Genomic DNA, 27,520 nt, shown 5'->3' with positions numbered 1-27,520 from the left:
TATTACAAAGTTAAAAATTTAGGATATTTTTTTTTTTTTCCAAAAATTTTAGAGAACACATGACATAGAGTAAAGATATTAGCCTGTAGTTGGAGTCATATAATTTTGTAGGTACCAGTTTTATGAATTGGAATCATTTTGGCCATTTTCCATGTATTGGGAAATACTTTTGTTTTCAAACTTATATTAAAAATTTGATGCAGAAGAGGTACTAAAAGGTGGAAACAACCTTTTAAAAAAATGGGGTATTCCATCAGGCCCTGTGGATTTAGGTGATTTTAAAGCCTTAATAGCCCAATATATTAGGCTTTCATAAATTGTAGGAACAGATACAGACTCAGAAGACATGACTGAGGTAGTCATGGGTGGAATATAATTTGGAGTCACAAATACACTAGAGAAATACTGTGCCAATTCATTCAATACTACTTACTACATAAGGATAATTAGAAATATCACCATTTACTTTAAGAGATAGTTGTTAATAATAACCATCTTTCATTAATATTACATACCTCCAAAAAAATTTAGGGTTTTTCTTAATATTATTGTTTGTAGATTGAGACCAATGGGTTTTGTCACACTTTATTAGAGATTTCAGTAATCTTTGAAAATGAGAGAACTGTGAATAGTAGAATAAATTATTGTTTCTTCTGTAGAGCCTGTGAAAATGTTTCTTAGATTTTAGAGCACATATTAATTCACTTGAGAACCAAAGAGGATATTTCAACTTGTTTTTTTAAAGATAGAGGAATGTAGGTATCAATATTTCTCAGAAATACAGTTTGTTAGTTGATTAACGAGGTCATTAACATCGGTAGAATTATAAAAATTTATTAAAGAAATTTTATAAAATAAATATTTATAATTGTTTTAAAGCACAATTTGTATGAATCAGAAATCTGTTCTTAAAAAAAAAATTTCCACTGACTAGATTTGAACCACATCAACTCCAGAACCTCACGCTCTGTCACCATGCTACAAAGGCTTTACAGCAGCGGCTCCCATTTTATTTTGGGCCAGGTAACCCTATGATCTATATTTCTTTTGGTGAAACCCCAACTCCTTCAAAGAAAGTTATTTGACAATAATTGTGCCTGATTAATATGACATTCGCCCTGACTCACGAACTCCCTTTGACCCTGCCACAGAACCCCAGGGTTCCGCGGAACACCTTTTGCGAACAGCTGCTCTACAGGTTTGTGGAAGAGACTATGGACTATCAAAGTAATGATGCAAGTTTTCTTATGTATTTTTAAAGATGTGATTACTTATTTTTATGACTATTAATGTTTACCAAATATATTCCAGGGTAGTTTCACTATCATCAAGTTTAATTTGGCACACCAATACATTTGGTACTTTCTCTAATGTTCACGAAAGAGATTATATACAAGTTTATGTTGCCACACGCAGGTCCGCCATCTTGATGATGGATATAGCAGAAAAATAGAACATGTTTTAGTATGGTTTTAGTTAAGACTTTGAAAACTTTTAAACCCAGAGTCACACCCCTTGGAAGGGTACTGAAATGCTACATACATGGAAGCAGGCACGCAGACATAAAAAAAAAGGCATGACAACTACTACGTAAATGGTTATCGTGTAGAACTGGCTTAAGCACTACGTGGAAACATATTTTCAACAGATAGTACTAGAGAAAAAAGCCACTTTCAAGGATATTTTTCAACCTCCTTGAGTCCGTGGTCATGCAGTCACGCACCTCATACCTCACTGACAGCTCCCAAAGCGATTGGCTGCCCATATACACGTGGCTTCTTTGTGTTTTGCAATAAGAAGATGTTTAATAATTATTGCTTGAATTGTAGATCTCTAAAAGTAGTGATGAGTTTATTAAGTGTGTTAATATACTTTGCATTCTGATTTGGTTTAATTGGTGGCATAAGCACAGAATGAAAGCACAAGACAATGTTTGAAAATTAATTATAGAATATTTATAAAAAAATTTTTGCATAATTTTTAAAACAGCAAAAACTTGCACGACTAAAAAGAATAAAAATATTACTTGATTTGGTTTTAAAAATTAAGTTGGTATGTATTTTACATAATATTTAAAAAAAAAATTATTCGAGTCATTATAAGAATTTAAAAAATAGGAATGGGCCAATCAAATCCTCAAAACTTAAATAAGTATCTTTGGTAGTTAAAATTTAAAAAAAAAATCTACATTGACTGATAAAATTAAATGATTGTCTTCATTCTTAAGAAATATCTTCAAATGTAATGTATTTACAGTCAGGCAGTAGAGATCTAACTCAAGAACTTATTGCTTACAGCAACAAAATATTTTTATCATATTTGACTGTTAGCTATTTAGTAGGAATAATAGGTACTGTTTTTGTTATTGTCCATCCAAATTTCGTTATAAACATATAGAAAATATGTTTGAAGTAATAATATTATTATATAGGCTACAATTTTATGCAGAATATTAATGAATTGCAGTCATCCAGTACAAGCAAAAATTGTGCTGTTAAATGCTCAATTTTGTTACCTGCATATGGCAACTACTACGGTTGCCCTAAATTTGGAGCTACTGCACTTACAGTTGGTTTGTTTGCATTGTAATTTGAAATACGGTTTTTCAGCCCCAAGGTTTTTTTTATTGATGTCATACTTCTTTACATGTAATGAAAAAACAATGTGAGTGAATTTTTACAATGTGTAGACACCATGCAAAGAAATCTTCACAGGTTGAAAAAAAGGCTACACACAAATAAAAATTATATTTGTGCTGTTAAATCTTATACTCAAGTGAATGATATTGAATACTGTTCCATATAATGAAAAAAAAACATTTTTTATTGTAAATACTTATTAGTGATACAGATTGTGTAAAATTGTGTATTGTGGCGGACCTCAGTTGAGAAAATGTAAACTGAATTAAAGCAGCGTAAAGCTTCGTCCATTATTCATTTGTTTGTTTAGCCTGTTTGCGGTGGAAGGGGACGCCAGCAAGGTGTACGCATGTGATGGCTCCGACACCATGATACAGATAGCAACACAGGTGGTGGAGAGCAACAATGCTTCGTCCAAAGTGAAACTGATCAACAAGCTTTCCCATGATCTGCAAATACCTAGTGATATACCTTCCAGGTAAAGATGCATCATTTAGCTTCATTCTGAGAAACACAATTATAAATTATAATATTTCATCTGAATGTCTTTTACATTATAAAGACTTTACCCTTTTATGACAAGCATCCGTACATTTGTATGTTTACTTTTGAAATATTTTTGTCTTTAAGGACTCACATTCCTTGCCTCATGTTAGTAAGTTGAAGTGATGACTCATCCTTCAGAAATAGGCTGTTCAATGGTGGAAAGGGGAGGTAAAATATTGAGCACCCGACTCTTCACCCTCAGGCAAACATTGCTGAAGCGACACTATATAGCTGAATTTTTTGCTATGCTGGAAATCACAAACAGAGTTCTCGTAAAAAATTGAATTAATTTAGAATTGTGAAAATTAGTTAATACATTTCCAAAAGTATTAGTAGTTTTTTTAGTATTTAATTGTGTACATTATTGTTTGGTTTTATCTGTGAAGTAAATTATTGAATGTTTTTTTTATCATTCAAATGAATTACAAATTTTGAGGTGTAACTTCACAATTTTTTCAGTACCTACATATTTTACATTCAATAATTGTATTTCAGTATTTGTAAATTTTTATATTTTTGCATTAGGTTCCTCACATTAATTTTCAGTATTATGTATTTATATTATCAATTAATAGTAAAACTAAAGATTTAGACATAGAAATTTGTTACAACTGAGAGTAAGGATGGAGTTTCAATTTTTTTTATTTGTTTTTTTCTCTCGCCTTTAATATTTGTGTTCATGGAGTTACGTGGTTTGCTATAGGCTAATATTATAATGGTTATAATTTTATCACCATATATATTATGCTATTTGCTATCTGCTGTTTGCGAAGTCAGGCAAGTATTTATGATTTACATATACTGTGTGACTATGTAATTGTGTCATGGTAATCAATGAAAGTTAATTTTCTGTTTTTCCCTCAGTAGGGTAGTGCATAAAACATAGGAAGTCACGTTTTGAATTATTTTTTTTCTAATTTTTTTTATCATAAAAATCTGAAACCAACCAAAAAAAAAAAACAGATCCTGCAAGGCAAGCAAGTCAGAGCGAAGTCACGTGCGCGAAGTGCGTGTCGCATTGCGTTACGGAGTGTGAATGCGCGCAGGGTGTCACTAGTGGTGACGGAGATCTTCGACGCGGGGCTGCTCGGGGAGCGCGTCCTGCAGACCATCCTGCACGCGTGGGACAGCCTGCTGGCCCCCGACGGCGAGGTGCTGCCCCGCGGGGCAGTGCTGTGGGCTTGCGCCGTCGAGTGCCCGCGCTTGGCCGCGAGGCAGTACCTGAGCGAGTCCGCGAGGGGCCTGCTGGGGCGTGCGGCACACGTCGCCTGCGAGCAGGACGAGCCTTACGGCTGCGAGGACCTAGCGTCGCTGCCGGGTGGCTTCAGGTGCAGTCACAGTCTGCTTGCTGTTCAGGGCACGCTTTGCAATTTATTTTCCCCTCTCAAACTATTAACAATATGCTATTGCAATGTGTCGTCATGAAACAACTTTTAAGGTGTGTGTTGACAATTCTAGGGTTAAATGAAAGAGCGAGAGCTATTTTTGCATTACCCATTCTATATATAGTCAGTATGGTTATATTTTTGAGTTTAGGAGTTAAATATAACTTTTTTTATTCTTATTCAAAGAACTGAAATTTGAAAAAAATATATATATTTGAATGTTAATGATTAATTTAATAGTGAAACAAAATTTCCATATTTTTGCAAAATCAGATAATAGGTAATAAAAAAATGATTTTTAATATCGCCAGACCTAATTAAAATATAGTATCTTTTATTCCTTATTTCATTTAGAGATGTTTTTACTTGCTGTTGAGTGGGACTGAAATGCAACTCTTATCTACTTACTCCGTTTCATGTTAGTTTGCATTGCTAGGACGGACAAAAATATTTTAACTCCTGAGATATCTTTGACTGTGTGTGTGTGCTGCTTGCCTAAGCTGTTGCCTGTTTCATGCAGTGCTGGGACTGTTCCTCAGGTACCTGACAAGCCCGGTTGTCGCGTGCGCGGTGAACTTCAATGACCCGGAGGAAGTGAGGTGCCTGCTGCAAGGCGACTCGGATCGTGACGTGGACGCGCAGTGCATGGAGACGGGCGTTGCGCACGCGGTGGTTGCATGGTTCACCCTGAGCTTGGGGGATGAGGAGCTGACCACCCGCCCCTTGACGGAGCGTCGGGCAGAGTGCTGGGACCAGGCCGTGTTTCCTCTCCCGGCCGCCCGCGGGCTGTCCTCCGGACAGCGGGTGACCCTCCGAGTGCGCTGCAGAGGGGGCAGACTGTCCGTGGGCATCGTCGGTGCGAGCGACGCCGGACCGCGTAGCTGTGGCAAGGATGGCTCCGTCGAGCGCGGGGCAGAAACGGACGGGTTGCGGAAGGAACTGGAAAGCTTGCAGCTGAAGGCGTCCTCCGAACCTACGCCGGTCGTGGTGGTCCCGCAGGAGGTGGTGAGTTTCTTGAACGACGAGCAGATGACAGGTTGCTTGCGCCAGGTGGCAGAGACACTGTGCGCTGCCGAGACCAGGGACGGCCTGAGCGTTCTGGACCTGAGTCCGTTCCCGCTGCTGGGGACGCTGCTTGCCGGCCGGCTGCCTCGGGCGGAGGTGTGGTGCACCGCCCAGTGCGAAGCCCTGGTGCACGCGGTTGCGGGCGAGAGGCTGCACTGCGTGGCCCAGACCCAGCTGGACTCGCTGCTCAGCTCCGGAACTCTGCAGTTCGACGTGATACTGGTGCATGTCCTGGATCCTAGCGGCAAGCTGAAGGAGGCTGCAGTCTCTCAGTTGCCCTTAGTTAGGTTCGTATTTCACTCCATCACTTCTTCACTTACAACTTACTGTTATAGAAACAGAAGGTTTTTAGTTAGTTATATTAAACTAAGAAAAGGACATGTTGACATTTCAGCTGAATGTAAACAATATGTATATCTATTTATCACTCTATATATTTTATTATGTATATTATTTATTGTGTTTGTATATGGATGATGGTAACACCCCTCTGACTGGTCGACTCTAGGTATCTATTTCTCGTATAATTTCAATTATTGTATGGGCATAACATAACTAATTAAAAGTTATTATAATTTATTGGGCGCCGTTGCTATGTTAAATGAGTGTCCGTTATATATGTTTGACGTAGTGAATTAACTATGGAAACAAATGAAATTAAAATAATAAAAGTAAAAACTATAATTGTGTAGAGTGAATGGGTATGACAATGTAAACAACACACAGTTTAATGACAAAAGACGTGCAAACAACTATAACAAATACACTGAACAATATTAATACTAAACAAATAATTACACAACAACATTAACACTTCTATTGCCACACAGTGGGAATTTAATGGTGTTGTTATGAATAGTGATAAATTGTGCAGATTATTAGTGAGAAAAAATTATGAATTGATCAGGTTAATTGTGGTTTTCTTGGTTAGGTTGACTGGTTAAAAATTGCAGGAGATACGTAAGCACAGATTTATACTAAAGTTCGTTACGTTGAAATTATCATTTGTCACAAGTAGGGATGGGACGAATCCACATTTTGGTCGAATCCGAATCCTTGTTCGAATCCTCAGTGTTTGTCATCGAATCTCGAATCCCAGTCCCACACTAAACTTCACCACATGTTATTAAAAAAAATCACACATTTATTTTAAAAAATTACATAGGCCTATGTAATAAAAAAAATCACATGTGTATTTATAAAATTATAAAATAAGTGCATAGTGTATACACCTGATATAAAATAGAGACAAATAACCTCAAAAACCACACACGTAAGTTTGCATCTGTCTAATTCTCTGTTAAATTAATCCTTCCTATGTTTTCAATAAAATATGTTTGTATAACTGACACCATTTAAAAAAAGTTACGTTTTTTTCTGAAATGTTATATTATTGAAGGTTGGAAATGAGAGTAGTTATGCTAATTGACAAAATGCAGCGTAGTTTATCTTATGTTTGTGCCATTTCCGTTACCTTTATAATATAGTTTAGGTATACAATTTTCTAGAGCTGGATGAACCTCAGTTCTCTGGTTTCGAACCAAACCTCATACAGAAATAATTGTTTTGAATTAAAATGAACCGATGACCAGCATTTTGGTCTTTAACTGAGTGGTGAGAAAGAAAGGTTCTCCAGCCATATGTAAAATTAAAACATTATATAGCTTAGCTTATATATATATACCAACTTTTAATTCGTGAAGAAGTTACATCTAAATTTCAAAAAGACTATATTCCTTTTTAACCCTTAGCCGGAGACGTGAAAATATTTGACATATCTGGTGACGTGGTGCCCCTCAGACCCCAAAATGTTTTGTAGAAGTTAACTGATTAGAAATTATTTTTGTTCCATGTAAAATTATTTTATGCATTTTTTATACTTATTAATTAAATTAAAAAATAAATTATTAAATAATTATTTACCAATTATAAAATACAATTTTTTCCATTGGTGCTTGCTCAAATAAATCTAAAAATGCCTATTTGTAATAATTGCTTTTTTAAAAAAAAATAAACAGATGGTAGCCTAAAAGTTTTATTTGCTATTCAATATAGATATAGTGACAAAACAAAATCTAGAAAACTTCTATGAATAATAAGACTTTTTCATAAAATCTACAACAGATAAATTTTCCCAAAAAAAGAAATTACTTTTTTCCCCTCCAAATATTTTCCTTGCATAACCAATGCTTAAACCACAACAATATATATAATCGAGCTAACTAGAAAGCACATGCATACTTATATATTTTGAAAATGCCATTTTTACATAAAATATATTAGCCGAACATTGTTTGAAAAAATTAAATTTGTACGAAAAGTCACATTTGTTTGCTCTGCAATCATCACACATTGCTTTTCCACACACACTTTGATAACTTAAGTCACTAAAAATATCTTTCAACCACTTAGAAATAGTTTCGTCATAATCTGGATCGCCCACACGTACACATGTTCGTTTAGAAGCCTTTTTATCACTTCTGAGATAGAAACATAACTGGTGACGTGGTGCCACTACGACCCCAAGTTATCTTTTCGACCTGATATCTAGCTCCAGACAGCGTAAACAAATCTGACACTACAGGAGGAGACTATGTGATATCCAAGCGAAAGGTAGATGGTAACACAAGCAAGTGCCTTGAACTGCACATAGATGGCAGCAAGTTAAAGTTTTGCTGGGGTCACGGAGACCCCACGTCTCCGGATAAGGGTTAAGTGTACACTAACCTTCATTAAAAGAAAATATTATAAAGATGACGAACATTCAGCATAAGGCCACATAACATATTATTGTGGTAGACATAACCTAACATTTTTAATAAGTAAAACTTTTTAATAGGACATCAAAAAAAAAAAAAGCGAATGTGAATTAAGTTACCTATCTACATTACGAAACCCGCTGACTGCAGTTGCTGTTTTCTTGGAAGAATGCTGCTCGTTAGAATAAACTTTAGACGTTTTTTTTTTGGGGTGGTTCTGGGTCATCCGGGTCGTCATTATCTTTTCTCCATTTGGAAAACTTAAACGACGTTAGCCTGCTTATCGCAAATCACCTCAAGAACAATAATATTGTAAACGTAACGTAAAAAGTGTGGTTATAGAAATTTAGGTCGGAAAAAAGAAAACACGAGAAATAATGATGGCTGCCGCGACTACGCTAGTCAACTTAGTACCGTACTGTAAAATTTACTGGACCAGTACTTTTAATACACAAGATTAAATTAATATTATCAGTACCTGACTGTTATGACCAAAAAGGCCAAAGAAAATAAATACATCCCAGTAATTTAAAATAGGTACGTAATTTGCGTAATCATTTCCTACCGCATTTGTCTTTTGTTAACTTGATCACGTTAGTTTTGCTGAAATACGAGAGTTCTCGTACATGCGGTTTAGTTTAACGTATGAGGTACACAATATTTGGTGATTTTACAACACTTCTCGTACACGCACTATAGTTAAAGGTATAATATACAATACATTTGGCATTTGTACGATAGTTTATATTACGTAGTACGACAAATGCATACAAAATTCTCTAAAGTAATCAAAAAACAAAGCGCGCCTATATGAAAAAATGCTATGCGAGTTATGCGACGATTAATAATTTTTTATTTTATTTTGTCTGCGCTTGAAACTGTTGATGCGACGATTATGCGATAAAAGTCGGAATATTACAAGTAATAGAATTTTGTTGAGCTGTTTTGTGAATGGTCTCAAATGGGGGTTAGAAAATTTGAAAAACGTAATTTTTTTTTAAACGAACGTTCGGTTTTTCGAATATATTTTAAGAGGTTTCGAACCGAACCGAACGTAAGGGTTCGTTTCGGTTCGAAATTTTCAAACTTCGCCCAGCACTACAATTATCAATTACTACCTAAAACTCTTAAAAACCCACATCGAATCCCACCTCGAATCCCACCTCGGATCCTACGAATCCTCGAATCCATAGGATTCGGTATATTCGACGAATCCAAGATTCGAAAATCCCATCCCTAGTCACAAGTTCTTATACGAGAAACAGTTTAATAGTTAATATATTCAAATTTCCGTAATTTAACGTCGATCAGTTTCAGTAAAATATACAAACACTAAATAATTATTATGAAATTCCTTCAATAAATAATATTGTCACCTCGGCTAGTGCTCAGGGTTAGCATAAGTTCTGCTTTCAGACCACTGAGTAGAATATTCACTATAAATCATTCTGAAATAATCATTCAAATCTGTAATAAAGTTCAAACGAATTACAAAAAAAAATGTTCAAAATTGTCCAAAATATATGTAGTTGATTGGAATATAATTATAGTGTTCAATAGTATTAACTTGTAAAAATCCGTGCTAGTGACGCTATCCAGCAAAAAAAATGGCAACTTTTAGCTTAAGCTATAAGCCACTAACTAATTTTCAGATAATTTATCTATTTGCTGCCGGATCCCGTTGTAAATACTCACGGTCTTAGTCACCACAACACAAATTAGTTTATAATCACAGAATTTATATTATCTTACAAGATTATGTTAATTATATAAATTTTTATAAGACCGGCGTCGGGATAGGCCCAGACGAAGAGACACCTTTTCTTACTTTTTTTCTTCTATCATAATTCACGGACGCACTTCCGCCCACGGCGGTATGCTATTATACAGGATAGCCTGTGGCTGTAAACACTGCAGCCAGGAACAGGTAATCTGATGTACATGATTACTAATCACATCAAAACAAAGTGGAAACACTATTAAATATAAAATATCTGTGGTGAGACCAAAAAAATACAATCAATAACAGAAGTGAAGTTACAACAATGAGTTAAATATTAAATCAGGTTAGGTTTGATGGTAGTATAGTCAGTTCAATGTTTATGAATGCTAAGCTGTAGCATGACAGTTCCGTAGTTTGAAGGTCAGATGTATTATATAAGTGTTAAACATCATAGTATTATTAATAATAAAGAAACACGTATATGATAATAAAACAATTAATAAGTAGTCTTATGTTGCTGTACGCGGTACCATGTAACCGTACAACAACAATTTTATTTTTTTTTTTCATGTTATTTCCTAACCAATAATTCTGTAGCATGAATAGAAATTTTTTATCAGCATAAAGATGAAAAGTGTACATGCAAAAATTATCAAGTCAACTGGTAAAGTTAGACTCACAATGATCCATCATGATAGTAGTTTGTTTCCCATCTGTCCATCAATCATGTGACTCAAATCCAATCAGAAGGTCTGAAAAATGTTGTCAGTTTGTCAAAAGCTTCCCAAGCTTTTTCGACAGACGGATGGAATTATAACTTCAAAATGTGAGCAAAGTAATGCCGGCAACCTTTACTATTTTAAAAGGTATTGGAATTATTTTACTTGGTTAGCTGCTTCCATTAAATGTTAACATACGTTTGAACACATATTACAGTTGGTGTTCGATACAAAAATTGACTGATACATAGAATTGTAGTTAGTTACATATGGTAAAACTAAAAATATATTAATAAATACCAGAAGGAAAAAAAATTGCGTTTCAGGATTTATTAATTCTTCACTTTCATGATCGTCAGTCTAATATACCTATACAAGATATAAATTTTCACAATTATTTAAGTCTTTTAGTCTGTTGGCAGCATCAAAATGCAAAAGCATTTGACGGAAGCGCGGATCATTGTGAACCCCTTGGCCTTGGCTTTTTGATAGTTTGGGTGGATGCGAAAGAACATTTAGACCACCTTAATTCCCATTTTGAGGTTGTAATAGTGAAATTTTTTAAAAATCTTGTATTGTGCTTTTTTTTTTCTGTACCTTACTCTATGAAACCACATTGCTGTGGCAACTGTGTTTGACTGGTTTTATGCATTTTCACCCAGTTATTACAAATCTTTAGCTGAGAATGTAGGTAAGTTAGAAAGTTATAATTTTTAGAGAGAATGTACATTTTATTTACCCAAAAATCATGGGACATAGTTACATACAATTATATATGCATATTTTAAAACCTAATGTTTCAAAATTTATTTCAGTTTCACGATGTTTAACTTTTTTTTTTATCTTCTTTAAGAATACCATTAAAATTAATGTTGTAAATTTGAATCATGTGCCCATTTTAATTAAAAATGGTATCCATTTAAAAGTTAAAACCCATTGGGATACACTTAGCATTAATTAAATGTTTTGAATAATGATTAACAATATAACTAATTCCTTCACTTATGTTATCTGCTATAATTATGAATAAATAAAATTATGTGTGTGGCAAAATTATTTATTTCTGATACTTATAAAATTCTAAAAAATTATCAAAATCTAATAATAAAATACTTTAAAATAACAGGAAACAAATACACCATTGATATATGTATATCTTGAAGACATGCATATGAGGAAGACATAAAGTTAAACCAAAGAGATATGGAGTGTGAATGAAACTCATTTTCTTTACCTTTTTAATTCGTACTAATCTTTCCGTGGAGGTAAGAAAATGGACATAAGCTGTGCGTTTTAGATACATATTAAAAAAAATAATGGTTCCCTAAGATATAGCAAAAATTTGTTACTAAAACCAGAGCACTGCAGCTGATGATAAGTACAAATGTACAGTTATAAAGTAGTTATATAATGTAGGCAATAATGCAAACATTGGCAATATGCAACTCCATATTGCAATGGCTATTGTGGCCTGTGTTACTATCGTTATCATCGTGAATGAAATTTAATATTTAATCACCAAATGACAGTGTTTTTAAGACTAAAATTTCTCAGTTCCCTTAACCTATCAGGCCTTCCATCTCGCTGCCTAAAAATAAAAGTTGGTAGGTATTTCAATTAATTTTATGCCTAACTTACACCCTCCCAACCAGTGCAATGAGACAAGATAGCAAGTTAAAGCACTCAGGAACAACATAATTAAAACTATCTCCTCATAGGACCAGCACTTTCCTCGCTTTCCCATGATCCCAACCGATTTACCTTTTCAATTTAAGTGACTACATTTCTTGTTGATTTTTCTTTTGCAATCATCAACAAAATCTCAGGATCAAACATACAAATATGTTGGTTTTGATCTGAGAAAAGAATGCTTTTGTCATGTTGGTCTGTCTAGAGCAGGGAGTGTGGAGAATCAGTATATTTTGAATCCATTCAGAAATAATGCAAAAAATGTAGTATACTCAGAAATATTGAGATATATCAGTTTCTGTAAAATTAAACAGGTCATTTATTCATCTCATACATCTTGAATGGGTACCTATCCTTATTCTTTTTTGTAATTTATTTTGCATTTGTTTGGAAGTTAGCATTAACTTAAATATAAGTTTTTATTATGATTCTTCAAAAGAGTTGTTTCTCTGTTAAAAATATTTATATACTAGCTGCCCGAACCGGCTTCGCACGGCTATACTAATGGAAAAAAATTAAGCCATATCTCCCATTTACAGTAATGGTAAATAAAAAAAATTCAGTGAAAATTTATTACAATGCTGTATAATGTACCGGAGAGAAAATGAATAGCACCGATGGTTTCCCAACTCTTGCACGCAACATACAACTGATGTACCCGTACTTCGCTACGGCAGTCTACAGGCAGATCACTCTTGCGCCGCTCATTATACATGCCCCTCCTTGTGGGTACGCCACTGCCGCGCGATGCCCGTTGCCATGGAGACGCAGAAGGCATCAACAATGCAAAATCCTGTTCTCATGCAGACAAAGTACCCACTGTTGCCTGGTTTTAACCACCCATGGGTAGGGCCTGGAATTTTTCGCGATCGCGAATTTCGCATGAAAACGCGAAAAGTAAGTACATTCGCGAAAACCACAACATTTCTATATTACACTGCGAATATATCCCCGAAAAGTACCATTACAGTAGAATCCCGCCGATGCGAGCCCCCTCTGATGCGTCCATTCCGTTTATATGACAGTTTTTTGAGAAAACATGAAAAATTTAAGCAGAGAAAGTCGAAAATTTGAGTAAAATCGGCTGAAAAACAAGTCTGTTACACTTTGTTGGGCTCTATGCGTTCACGTTTATCTTGGCGAGAGCTGTACTGTAAGCAGCCAGGCATACAAAAGACGTCTAAAAATAGATACCACCCCTCTAGACTGGCCACGCGGCAGTGTCTAGACGAGCTCGGCGCCTCCACTATCGCACGAAAAGCCATCTCAGCTGTCATGTTATCTTACCCGCCCGGCGGCTTGACGTCATACGTGATGTGACGTGACGCTTACCTCTCCCATCCCCTGCTAATTCTTCAAGGCTCATCCCTCCCAGAGCCACAAACCATATAAAAACAACCCACCCCCCTTTTTTTAACAGCTAACATTTCAACACATTCCCTCCCTTATTTCAACCTTCTGCGTGAGAAACTGTCAGCGTGTTTTTTTTCCTCTTTTTTTTTTTTACTGCGAAGGGAAGGGAAAAGATAATTGCTTGAGCTGTCAAAATAAACATCGCTGACGGCAAGGGCAGGAGCGCATCCTGTCGGTCTGTCGCTGTGATTATCTACTCCAAAAACATGTCACAGCATTTCAGGATAGCATTGTTCTTATTTCTTTCGTTTATAGCCGAATGTTTTCTACTTGATCCACACAAGGTTAAAGTATCCTTTAACCCAAGTCTTGTGTTTCGGCATAATTACCTTATTTTTACATAAGCAGTGTTTGTGTATGGTTTTGATGCTCAAAATTGATCTGGGGTATAGTTCACACTAAGTTTCTTCTCATTTGTGCGCTGGGGTTTGTTCAAGTGGCAACCCCGTGTTCCTCCACTCCATTAAATACGAGCATATCAGTATCAGAAACATGGGTTTTATTGTACTGACAATAGCACAGTGATGTGCAAATTTTGCAACTGTAAAGTTTCATGGAATAGAAAAGATTTCATTGACAAACACCTAAAGTCGGCAAAGCATGTGGCATTGGCAGCAAAAAAAAAAAAAAAAAAAAAAAAAAAAAAAAAAAAAAAAAAAAAAAAAAAAGTAGTTGCAAACATCTATAGCAACGTGTCTGTTTTGTGTAACTGTTTTGGATTTAATTGGCTGTTATTATGCATATTAGCCTATTCCTAGTATACATGGATTGTTTATTAAATACATATGTAAACTATTATATTCAATAACTGCACAATTTAGTCAACATTTAAAATACCAGTAAAATTTCCATTGCATAATGAAAATACCGACTTTAAACCACCGCTTTTCTAATTTGAAAGTACCGCTTTTTGCATATTGAAAACACCGAAATTTTCCAGGCCCTACCCATGGGATATAATTTTCGGAAAATGTCATCCTGCGTAACATAAGGAACATTACTGTGAAGTTTCAAGTCTGTAAAATATATATACTTGAAAAAAAGGGCAATAAAAAAACAAATTAAACACAGAGAGAGGGAAAAAAACAATAGTTTAGGTTTGCGATTTAAGTGATAAAAATTATTTAAATACTAATTGAACTCTTATGAGGGTACTGATTGCTTCGTTGTTAATATCACAAGGGGGTGTTTTACTTGTATGGGAAAATTAAGAATGATAAGGCATCTAGTGCGTGGCAACAATGTTAATAGGCAATCTAGCGCCTGCGGCATTGTCAACACACACTTCGTACGTGTACTGCATGTTGTATCTAACCCCCTCTAACACATTTGATTCTAAATTGGACTTTTAGTAAGGATCCCTAATGTTATTGATAATATAATATAGCATATAGCCTTCCTCGATAAATGTACTATCCAACACTGAAAGAATTTTTCAAATCGGACCAGTGGTTCCTGAAATTAGCGCGAATAAACAAACAAACAAACTCTTCAGCTTTATAATATTAGTATAGATTAGAGCAAAGCTGAGGCGTGTTGCTCTGGTTTACAATAACGTAACAAACCGTGGGAAAGGTTGATGCCTGTTATTTTGATCCTGCAAAAACTTTTGACACTTCTCAATCACTCTATTTTACCTGTAAAGTTATCAAATTTTGGTGTGCGTGATAATTGATAATTACTTAAATTGGAGTATCTAGCTATCTTAAAGACAGGAGTTTTTTAAGTATCAATAAACAACCACAATTCTTTGTTATACTATATATTTTTCAATATATATATTAATGACATAATTCAGGTTCTCAATCATACTACTGATGCATTGTTTGCCAATGACCTTAAAATTGACAGTAGATTAATTATTTGTTTAAATGATTGTTATCTACTTCAAAGTGACATTATTGAAATTGATAAATGTTTTAAACTTGTTTCTCTGAACAAAGCTAAAATTAAAATTATTTCCTTCACTTGAAAAATCAACCCAATCAGGTATGTTTATAGCCTCAATAACACTCAAATCTCTATATATCCTAGTATAAAAGATCTTGATGTCATTTTGGACCCTATATTATTTTTTTTCAATTTAATGTCAACTCTATAGTCTCCAATTCACATAAAACCCTAGCATTAATTAAATGCTTAACTTCTTATGAATCCAATATTGATTCCATTTTTCTACTTTACCTAGCTCTAGTTAGAGCAAAGTTAGAATATGATTCAGTAATTTGGAATAATATTAATGATTCAGATAGTGATAAAATAGAATCCATACAAAACAAAGTACTCAAATCATAAGTCTGAAACATTATCAGCTATCTAAATTAGATTCCCTTTTTGATTGTAGAGCATATTTAGATTCTTTTTTGTATACAAATGTTATAGTTCTGAACTCAGTTGTAAATATATACTTGATAATATGTACTAGTCTTAGAATTACGAAGTTCAGTAGTTGCTTACAATCCATGTTGTGTACCTTGAACAACACAGTCATAATGTATAAATTAATTACAATTTTTAATTAACTAGACAAAAATGTTGTATTTTAATTAAATTATATTCAATAATTTTAATTGTTTGCATTTGACTTGTTTGTGACATGTTTATGTATGTATTTGTTTCTGCTTTACTTTAATGTGATGTCCTTGCTTGTGTGCTGTGCCTGCTTGTTTGTTGCAACTTCTTGCATGTGTTTCCTACCTGCATGCAGGGCCGCAACTAGAGTCTCTGTAATTCATGCCCCCCCCCCCCCCCCCCCTTCTTCACACCAATAAAGCGGGGGGTCCGGGGGCCTCCCACGGAAAATGGTGCTATTTTAGCATTTTCCATACCTACATGTAACAGTTTCTGTGCTACTGTAACTTTCATGCATGAACCCACTATATCCATAAGTAGTCCGTATAATCACTAGACTTTTTCATTAAATATGTTGAGACGTTTTATTGTAAATCAGATTAGACATTCCTGGCATGCAAGTTAAAAAACTTTTTACCAGTTACCAGTTGGAATTACAATGCAAGCGATTTCGGTGCCCCCACAGCTGCGCCCGGGGCGTATGCCCCCCCCCCCCCCCTAGTTGCGGCCCTGCCTGCATGGGTAGTTTCCCCGTAGGTAGTGCCTACCTATGCATAGTGCTGACTTGCTAGCGGTGCTTGCCTACTTGTAGGGTTGCGTCTCTATTATGTATTTGTTTACCTTAGGTTTATGTATTGTTTGATTGTTTTATGCGTTTGTGCCTGCCATTAGAGTTCTTCAACTGTCAGTGGGCATGTAAAAAATATAAATAACGTATTAAAACACTTTTTAAAATCTTTTCTAAAAACAAACAAGCAATACACTTGGGCCTGGAATTTTTAAAAGTCTAACTTGACTGAAAATAATTAAAAAAGTTGAGATGAGTTGAGTGAAAATAATAAATATTACATAATATTGATAGAGATGTTGTAAAACAAATTGGTATATCATAAATGTTTTAATGTTGTGTTGCATGTGAAAATACAACTAATGCAAAATTATTTCCTCTTTTAATAGAAAATGTTTGAAAAAAGATGGTCTTTTCATCCCAAGAAGATTAACTGTTCATGGAAAATTGGTTTGTTCTGATTGGTTGGATAAAATGTCACGAGTGTTAAGTGATAACCTAACTTGTGGGAAAAAAGTCTCACAGTTCATCAATATGTATGCTGTAAGTACAGCCTATTATTTATCATTTAATAGGTTTTTAAGTATGTGTTTTTTTCTTAGTTAAATTTGTTGTAAGTTATGCATAGATGTTTACTTCTATGAGATGTCTCATTTGTGAACTTGTTAACATTAACTTGGTTCGTAAACGAGAATATTTGCTAACCTTTGATGTGCATAATTTTAAAATATTTAAATGCTCTAAGGACAATGTTTGGCCTTCCTTAACCTGTGTACAATCATTGCTAGAGACTTAAAATTATTATTCTTGTGGGACAGAGGAGTACTTAATCTTTCATTAAAAAGTTCAGCGAGTTCCAATTTAGACAAAACATATCAAAAATGGGGGGAGGGGGTGTTTTTTAAAGAGCCATTAAAAAATTGTCACAACTGCTATTGAGACACTATTGAGTACTTACTACAGAGATATACGTACTTCTTATGTAAGCTGTAACCCTTTATATATGGCTTTGACACTAGCAATGTTATTATTATAACAAAATGTTAGTATAGATCTATTTAAGCAAAAAAACATTAATTCACTTCTAACTTTTTATCCATCATTTAAGATCAAATAATGATAATGATGTCTTTAAAATAATTTGGATAAAATTCAAAAAGCAGTGTATAGTGTTTGTTTGTTTGTTAATATTTAAGAAAATGACATAAACTTAATCATAAATTTACTAATTCCCTTCAATTTATAAATTCCCCTTCATTTTCACTATAATCTCTATGCTATCTGGCACCTACCTATCGACACTTTTGATGTAGTAGGCCTGTGTGATTATTCAAAATTTCAAATATAAAAATGAATAGTTTAGTATTTGTATTTGATTAAATTTCAAATACTGACAATTTTTAATAGTGATTATAAAACTATATTCAATTTGTAGTTGTTTAAGTTAAGGCTGTGCGGTAATTAGAGGTGGGACGATACCACACTTTCGATACTCGATTCTGTATTGTTTTTTCAGTTCGATACTCCAGGAAAAAAAAAATTCTGATTAAGTAACAATTATTACAAATAACATAAATAAGTTTTAAACTATATAAATTCCCTCTTTATTACAAAAATACAAACTGCAAACAATTTTAAAGACTTGAGTATAAAAATTAATATAAAAAATAGAAGCTAAATACAAACTATCTTCAAGAGAGTTAGCCCTTTATTTTCCAGTACACTTTTTTTTTTCCACGAACAAATGTAAATAAAGATAGCGCTCTCTTAAATAAAATTGCTGCAAACAATGATAGTTTGCGCTGGTGGCGCCAATTTACATCACTATACGACCGCTGCAATTGAAAACATTCATAATATCAATACAAATCTCTGGTACTTACCATACACGAGAGACGAGACATGTACTTACTCTATGATGTTGACTGTTATTACTAGGCGTGTTATTGTTACTATTGCGACGGATTGCGAGTGGAGTCAATTAATGTGAATTTTAAGTGCTCGATATTTCTACAATTTTTTTTTTCTTTCTTTCTTTCTTCAAATTTCCTGTGAATTCAATGTCAGAAGTGTTACGTACGAAAAACGTAACTTCTTGAACACGAAACAAAAACAACTTAACCTTACTTTACCGTTTGTTTACTATTGGCAAGTTGCAGTAACGACTTATATAATTATAATTTATTCTGATGTAAGCCTATTGGTTATCATAATTACGGATAATAAGCTGTTCTAGTACAGTAGAACCCCTGTCATACATTTTTCAATGGAGGGCACAAAAAAGGTGTATTATGATGCGGCAAAGTGTATGAAAAGGGAATGGCAATAATAATTTTTTTTTTCAATCTAGCATACCAGCACAATGTCAGATTAAACTTAAATACATAATGTGTAAATAATAAATTGCATTATATTAATGAAAGATATGAATTTATCATTATATATACATATAATAAAACCACCAGAAATGTAAAATACAGTCCATAATCAAGAAAAGCTGACATGAGAAACAGTGGCCTTACAAAATGTTATGAAGTCCTTTCTTGGAGGGGGGGAAAAGTCACCAAGCCTAAATTAGAAATTAAAAAAAATTAGGCTATTGTAAAAAGAAAATCAGAAATTTTTGCTTGTTTGTTTCATTTTACAAACAACTTTATGCAAAAGAACAATTTTCAATTAAATTTTAACTTGAGAAACGTAAAATACAAAACAATCCGATCGTTAGAAAACAATAACAAACGGGTATATTCAGTTCAAAGATTAATGAATGCACAAAATATGAGATCCGTGCAGTGATGTTAGATAGACAGTGCTTCTGTAATGGTACTGAGCATTCAAAATTATGGTACATTAACATTGGTTAAAAATATGGTACATAAAAAATGTTTAAAATCTAAATTTTGAGTTTTCATTGCTCAACATATCATTGAATTTTACACTAATGATATAAAAAAACCTATAAATGGTATAAATATATATAAATTAGCTCATGCTTTTAAAATCACAAAATTACAAACATTTGGCACTGAAACACTGGCCCAATGATTATTCACTATCAGAATTAAAAGAAAATATGTCTGTGACAGCTGGTGTGTTATCGTGTGTAGGATGTTCCTTGGAATCAGATTCGGGGTACAGGTGTGTTGCTGTCATCCTCTTCAACATCTCGTCAGATGGCTGAAAATTACTGCAGCAAGTACCAGTTTTTTTTTTTTTTCACACACTGTGATGCTAGCACAATTCCATTAACAGTCTCTGTTACATGTCGATTCCTGGTCTTGGTCTTGATGAGATTTATCTTACTAAATATGCGCTCACAATCAGCATTCGAGTGGGGATGAGATAATACTGTGAGAGCAAACTTAGGCAATGCTGTATACAAAACATTCTCATCTTCATTCTTGAATTTCAGCAACTTATCCCAGAACTTGTCAGGTTCTTCCTCTTTAGCGATATCATCTGCTAAAGTTTCGAATGGTAGGCGCCTCCATTCATCATCAATTTGTTGCATCTCGCACATCTCCACAGGCTTTGCTCTCTTTACTTGGTTTGCAAGATCCAGAAGAGATGGAGTTGTAATGCGTTCCTTCTGCGACAAAGCTTTCTTTGGATGCAATACAGAAATGGAATCATACATGGGATCTGCAAAATCAAATCGTCGTTTTATTCCTTGACACCCTTTTATGAGGAAGTCTCGACATTTCGTCCGTAAGTTTTCGATCAGATCGGGCCTATCTTGAACACTTTGCTTATTTATTTCTGTCATTACACCTACACCAAGATATATGTTTTGAAGTTGCAAAAAATGCTGTTCAGACTCCGGACAGATAGACCACAGAGGTGTGTGTGCCACATAATCTTGTTCCATATATGCACAAAGTAATTTCCGGTAGGAACTTGCCATCTTCTCTTTTAGAACAGTAAGTAGTACTTTTTCAGACTGGAAGTACTTATTCACTGAAACAAACTTTGGAAGTACCCACTTCAGGAAAAGATAAAACAATTTCATGAAGAGAGAATTGAATACAGTAGAACCCCTGTCATACACTTTTCAACGGAGGGCACAAAAATGGTGTATGATGCGGGAAAGTGTATGAAAAGGGAATGGCAAAAATAATTTTTTTTTTCAATCTAGCATACAAGCACAATGTCAGATTAAACTTAAATACATAATGTGTAAATAATTGCATTATATGAAAGATATGAATTCATAATTATATATCCATATAATAAAACCACCAGAAATGTAAAATACAGTCCATAATCAAGTAAAGCTGACATGAGAAACAGTGGCCTTACAAAATGTTATGAAGTCCTTTCTTGGAGGGCAGGAAAAGTCACCAAGCCTAAATTAGAAATTAAAAAAATTAGGCTATTGTAAAAAGAAAATCAGAAATTTATGCATGTTTGTTACTTTTTACAAACAACTTTATGCAACAGAACAATTTTCAATAATATTTTTAACTTGAGAAACGTAAAATACAAAACACTCCGATCGTAAGAAAACAATAACAAACGGGTATATTCAGTTCAAAGATTAATGAATGCACAAAATATGAAATCCGTTCCTTAGTAAAGCGCGTGCACCATTTTCATAATCATTGCTAGTTTGCGCCACTAGTCTCGCTTGGTGCTGGCCATAGATGCTACTAGCGAAGTGCACAGTCTTCCTGATACTATCAATATCTATGGTGGGATAAAGTTATTTTCTTACGTTTGCAAATGTAAACAATGAACGTTTTTCAAAATAAAAGCATTAAAACGTAGTTTATCAGGAGGAATATAACAAAAACATTTGTGAATTTTGGGCTTTTACGCTTCGTAAAAACGTATGAAACGGGAAATTAATGATTTTATAAGTGTATGTTCCGGGAAAGTAAACCATTGTAAACATAGTACTTTCGGCGGGACCAAAATTAATCGGCGTATGACACGGGAAAATGTATGAAACGGGAACGTATCATCGAGGTTCTACTGTATTTCTTCGGCAGCAATGGTACGGTCTTCTTGCCACTTATCTGAGAAAAATAAAAGCAGTGCCTCCCATTGTTCTATTACCCTCTCCACTACAGCAAACAAAGACAGCCATCTTGTTTGTGCAGGGTGTAATAACTTATGCACCTTAATTTCCATAAATTTTTGGAACTCTGAAAGTTGAGATTGCCGTTTTGCACTACATTTCATGTAGTTGTATATATTCCTTGCGAGATCTTCACATCTACGTGGCAGACATTCACATGCTTCACTTGCACACCGATGAAGAGAGTGGCAAACACATTTCATTACAATGATCCCTGGACAAGATTTTTTCAAACGACTTGCCACCGAATTATGTTCGTCAACCATTGTTGAAGCAGAATCTGATCCAAAACCGATTATATTTTCATTTGGAATGCAATAATCAGAAAACGATTTCATTATGATCTCGTACAGATGTGCTCCTGTTGCTCCTTGCTCAGCAGAGGCTGCATCACAAGATGGAAACACTTCTGCGAGATCCCAAAACTGGCTTACCACTCGCCCAATAAACAAATCATAAAAACGCACGACAACACATGAAGTTTTTGTAGCACCTATACCAGTTGATTCGTCTGTCAAAATTGAAAACTTTAATAGCTTTTACTTTTCTGAAAGTTCGTGCTTATGTGTAGCACCAATAACATTTTTCACAACAGCAGTAGCCTTATTTCTTTTCATGACCATGCCTTGGGCTATTTTAGAGTCAGGGAAATTCAGTTTCATAACTTCTACTAAATGATCCATCGCAGAGAAAGGAATATTGTGTGCAGCAAAATATGCTGCAATCCTTATTTCTGCTTCTTTTACCTGGTTTGGATGAGGTGTAACAGATTTACTCTGGTTTAAGATAAAGATAAAACTCATACAGTTTACTGATTTCATGTTCGCATCCTTCATAGATTTTGAATGTTTGCCCGAGTTTCCATGCAGTTTTAAAACAGATATGTCTGCTTTCATTACAACATTACAAATTTTACATTTTGCTTTAAAACAGTCTCCCAGGACTGGACTCACCCACAGTTTCATGTCATCCAATTTTTCCCATTCCCGACGATATTTCTGAACACTTTTTTTTTTTTTATCACTTTTGAGAGCACATTTTTTCTTAACAGGAGAATGTACTCCAGGATCATCACTATCTTCTCCGCATGAACTCATTATGTTAGCACACACTACCTCTAATCTCTAAAAACAACACTAAAAAGGCAGCTAGCAATATAAACTTTTGATGTATAATTCCGATAATTCCGAATTTATAAAATATAATTACGGAACAGATATCACTCCACCGGCGAGGCGAGGTAACTAACTACTGAAAACAATCAACAATGTACTGTAATTCATTTCATGTTCAGCGTGATAAACTTTCCCGCGTATCCTTCCGCCTTCCCTTTAAAATTTTAGCAACGCGGGAACTGCCGTCATATGATCTGACAGTCCCAGCAGCCCATTTGGAGTATTATATTACAGATAAGTAAGTAGGCGTGTAAACAGGCGACACTACGAAATTAGAATATACACTGGGCACATTTTATCTACAAGGAAGCCGATATGGCGAGTATAATATACAACAAAAATCGCCAGAAACTTGATGGATAGTCGGATTATGGTACATTTGCGTACCATGACGACCTCACCATGGTACATGGTACACTAGGTCCAATTATGGTACAAGTACCATGAAAATGGTACGTCTAACAACCCTGGATCCGTGCCTTGGTAAAGCGCGTGCACCATTTTCATAATCATTGCTAGTTTGCGCCACTAGTCTCGCTTGATGCTGGCCATAGATGCTATTAGTGAAGTGCACAGTCTTCCTGATACTATCGGTATCTATGGTGCGATAAAGTTATTTTCTTACGTTTGCAAAGGTAAACAATGAACGTTTTTCAAAATAAAAGCATTAAAACGTAGTTTATCAGGAGGAATATAAGGAAAAAATTTGCGAATTTTAGGACTTTTCCGCTTCGTAAAAACGTATGAAACGGGAAATTAATGATTTTATAAGTGTATTTTCCGGGGAAGTAAACCATTGTCAATATAGTACTTTCGGCGGGACCAAAATTAATCGGCGTATGACACGGGAAAATGTATGAAACAGGAACGTATCATCGAGGTTCTACTGTAGTTGTATTTTGTACGATGGCAACACAAAACTTAATTCAATAGAAATGAACAAGCATTCCGGTATCGAAAAAATGTATCGAACTTGCAGTTTCGATACTTTGCGATACCGTCAAGTATCAAAGGTATCGAGGAATCGATGTATCGAAAATCACATCACTAGCGGTAATCTATAATCAAGTTTTATTTATCATCGCAAAAAAATCTAAACCATACTTTTTAAAATTGTATTTGTAACTATTAATGTTAAATAATAATATTTATTACCATTTCACAAACACATGCCTAGGAATTTGTTGAAACAAAACTTAAAACTGTTATAAAAATGTTGTAAGAAATATTTTTAGATTTTTACCTCTTATTATTTGATATTTGTATTTGAATACCTATGTTTCAAACGGACCCACTCGTCAGTCGTCAGTTACAACCTGTGATAGTGAGCTTTGCTGGTGTGTCAGGTGCCGGAGCATCGCGACTTCCACCTCTCTGCCGTCCACCACGTAGCGTACAGCGACCCGGCAGAGCTGCTGCACGTGGAGCTGGCGGAGCCGCCCGGGCGCAGGGCGGGGGCCACCGCCCACGTCCCCCTGACCCGCACGGGCCACGTCACGGCACTGCCCTACTGGTACAGCCTCACCCTGCTGGAGGGCCTGCGCGTCTCCACGCTGCGCGACGACTCCCACGTCCGGCAGGCCGCCGTCGTCCTGCACCCCCACCTGAAGGTGCGCCAGGGACAGGGCGTGCAAGTGAGGACCTCGCTGGACGATGGCTTCCTGAGCATCCACGTCTCCCGGCCCCAACTGGAACATGACGACGACGACGACGACGACGACGATGATGCTGCCTGAGATCGTCAATCACAGCTTTGTGTTCTATACTCGTGTATATATGACCCTTGTAATTATTTCTTCTGTGCAACTACCTCTTTGTGCGAGACACTAGAATAAATTGATTGACACATACAAGTGTTAAAGAGTTGAAACAAAATTATGACTTTCCATCATACTATTCCATACTTCTGTGTTGGCATTGATCTTTGTCACATGGGTTTATTGTTAGAGGATGACTGTGACCTTAAAAACAAGACTAATGTTATTAATTCCACCTGCTCTGTTGCATGCTTATTTGAGCTGAATCCTTTCTAGGGCACCTAAGTAAAATGTGATTTTTATTGAAAGTAATATAGTAGTACAGGGAAAACTATTTATTCAGATGCAATCTTAATGTAAATACAATACATGATAGGCTTAATAAAAAAACATATAAAATCATCTGTTAAGCTTTATTATTATTGCAAAGTGTATTTTTTTTCTTACAAAACAGTTAGATGTGCCCTAGAGCAAAATCCCGGGGACCGCTTCAGTGAAGATAGGAGACCTACAGCGTAATCCCGAGGGCCGCTCCAAGGGGGATAGGAGACCTAGAGCATAATCCAGAGGGCCGCTCCAGAGGAAGAGGAAGGCTAGAGCGTAACCCCGAGGGCCGCTCCAGTGAGGGATTCTAGAGCGTTTTCTCGAAGGCCGCTCCAGAAAAAGGAGTCAGAGAAGGTGTGGGGATAGGAGATTGCAAAAAGTAGTAATAATATACCATTTCTCTTGCCACTGGCTTTTTTATTTATTTATTTATTTATTTATTTATTTTTATTTTAAAAAAAGACTACCTTCATTAGTCCGAGGCATGATACTATATCTAAGACTAAAGGTTGATGGGATTGTCAGTCATTCCGACCAGGTATGGTGCTACTGACCGTAAAAAGTGTTGGGGAAATCCTTTATTAATTCATTGGGGCCATTTTTCATTGGTTCTAGTGTTCACCCTTTTTTAGGTGGCATGGGTGAACACTACATTCCTGTGTGTCAGGTGTCTTGATGAGTGGGAAAAACCGGAGGTCCCAGCGTAAAAAACCCACTGACGTCATGCCGAGTTCTTAGAGGCTTGTTGAGTGCCAAACTTCTAGTCGTGTAGATGAACCTGGTAATCTTCTTGGAGGTGGTCCACTGTAAATGGAGCTATGATACTGCCGGGTATAGGTACGGCTAAAGCCCGGATGAGGGGATTGTGGTGGGCTGGAAGTCGGATGGCGACGCGGGCAACTTGACGACGAAGGTAGTAGGGGAGACCCTGGATGTTCGCCTCTTCTAGCAAAATGCGCTGAGAAGTTCGCCGGGGCAGTCCTAGGAGAAGCCGAAGTGCCTGGTAGAAAGCAACATAGAGAGGGCGAAAGGCTGTTCGCCTGGTGGTAGTCCAAATGGGGGCAGCGTAAGTGAGAAGCGGTACAAAGTACAGCATAAGAAGGTTCACACGTAGTGGCAACAGTAGTGGTGTGCCAGGCTTGAATACCGGGGCGAGGGTGTGGAGGGAGCCCTTTGCCTTACCTCTTGCGATCCTGATGTGGGTGTGGTAGAGTAGGTGTGAGTCCAGCGTGACTCCCAAGTATTTGGCAGTAGGCGACAGAAATACACAGCTTGTGTCTTGCTTGTGTTGAGTCTGATGCCGATGGATGTAAAGAAACGACTGACGTCCCGAAGGTGGTGCGTAGGCGATGACTGAGTTTCTCATCCGTGTAGCTGCGCGCAATCAAGGCAGTGTCGTCTGCGTACAACATGATTGTCGTGAACATCGGTACAGGGATGAGGCGAATGAAAAGAGCAAATAGGAGCGGGCTGAGAAGTGATCCTTGTGGGACCCCGGCAGCTATGGTGCGCAGTCGAGAGACGCAGTCCTCCACTCGAACGCAAAAGGTGCGGCCATTGAGGAAAGATTGAAAAAGTCGTAGGAGGTGGTGGGCAATGGCTGCCGCCATCAGATTCGCGAGGACGCCGTGGTGAATGGTATCAAACGCACACTTAAGGTTCAGCATCACTAAGCCGCACCGCTGCCGTTTGTTGAAGGTGGTACAAATAACTCTGGTCACACGAGCGAGAGCATGGTTTGTTGAGTGGTTGGGCCTGAAGCCAAAATGAAAGTTTGGCAGTAAGTGTTTCTCTTGCACCACGGTGGAAAGACGACAGTAGAGAATCCGTTCGGCGATCTTCAAGACACACGAGAGAAGGGATATCGGTCGATAAGAGTCCGGTAGTTTCGGGGGTTTGTCCGGTTTGTGGATTGGCACAACGAAAGCAGTCTTCCACGCAGTGGGGTACACTGTGAGCACTATCATGCTGTTCAAGAGTTTCGTGAGGTACACAATCCCTGCCCGTGGTAGATGCACCAGAAGAGCATTGGGAATACCATCCCTACCTGGGGCTGTCGAAGTGCGTAGGCCCAAAATGACCATCTGAACTTCGCGCGGGGTGACAA

General features: G+C 36.2%; 1 protein-coding gene across 2 annotated transcripts in view; it reads left to right on the top strand.

The window, feature by feature from the left end:
- The window catches only part of LOC134530608 (protein arginine N-methyltransferase 9-like), a 38,884-nt gene extending 13,677 nt beyond the window's left edge, over positions 1-25,207 (top strand). For both annotated transcript variants that reach the window (XM_063365600.1, XM_063365599.1), the window contains exons 5-9: positions 2,950-3,117; positions 4,232-4,513; positions 5,110-5,922; positions 17,467-17,620; positions 24,679-25,207. In XM_063365600.1, the coding sequence (XP_063221670.1) occupies positions 2,950-3,117; positions 4,232-4,513; positions 5,110-5,922; positions 17,467-17,620; positions 24,679-25,068 (1,807 nt within the window). In that variant the 3' untranslated portion in view covers positions 25,069-25,207. The remainder of the gene's footprint in view (positions 1-2,949; positions 3,118-4,231; positions 4,514-5,109; positions 5,923-17,466; positions 17,621-24,678) is intronic.
- Positions 25,208-27,520: the final 2,313 nt, after the last annotated feature.

This window comes from Bacillus rossius, chromosome 3 (genome assembly GCF_032445375.1).
Source record: "Bacillus rossius redtenbacheri isolate Brsri chromosome 3, Brsri_v3, whole genome shotgun sequence".
Taxonomy (NCBI): Eukaryota; Metazoa; Arthropoda; class Insecta; order Phasmatodea; family Bacillidae; genus Bacillus; species Bacillus rossius.
The sequence above is the reverse complement of the archived record's forward strand: the minus strand, read 5'-3'. Positions and strand labels throughout refer to the sequence as shown.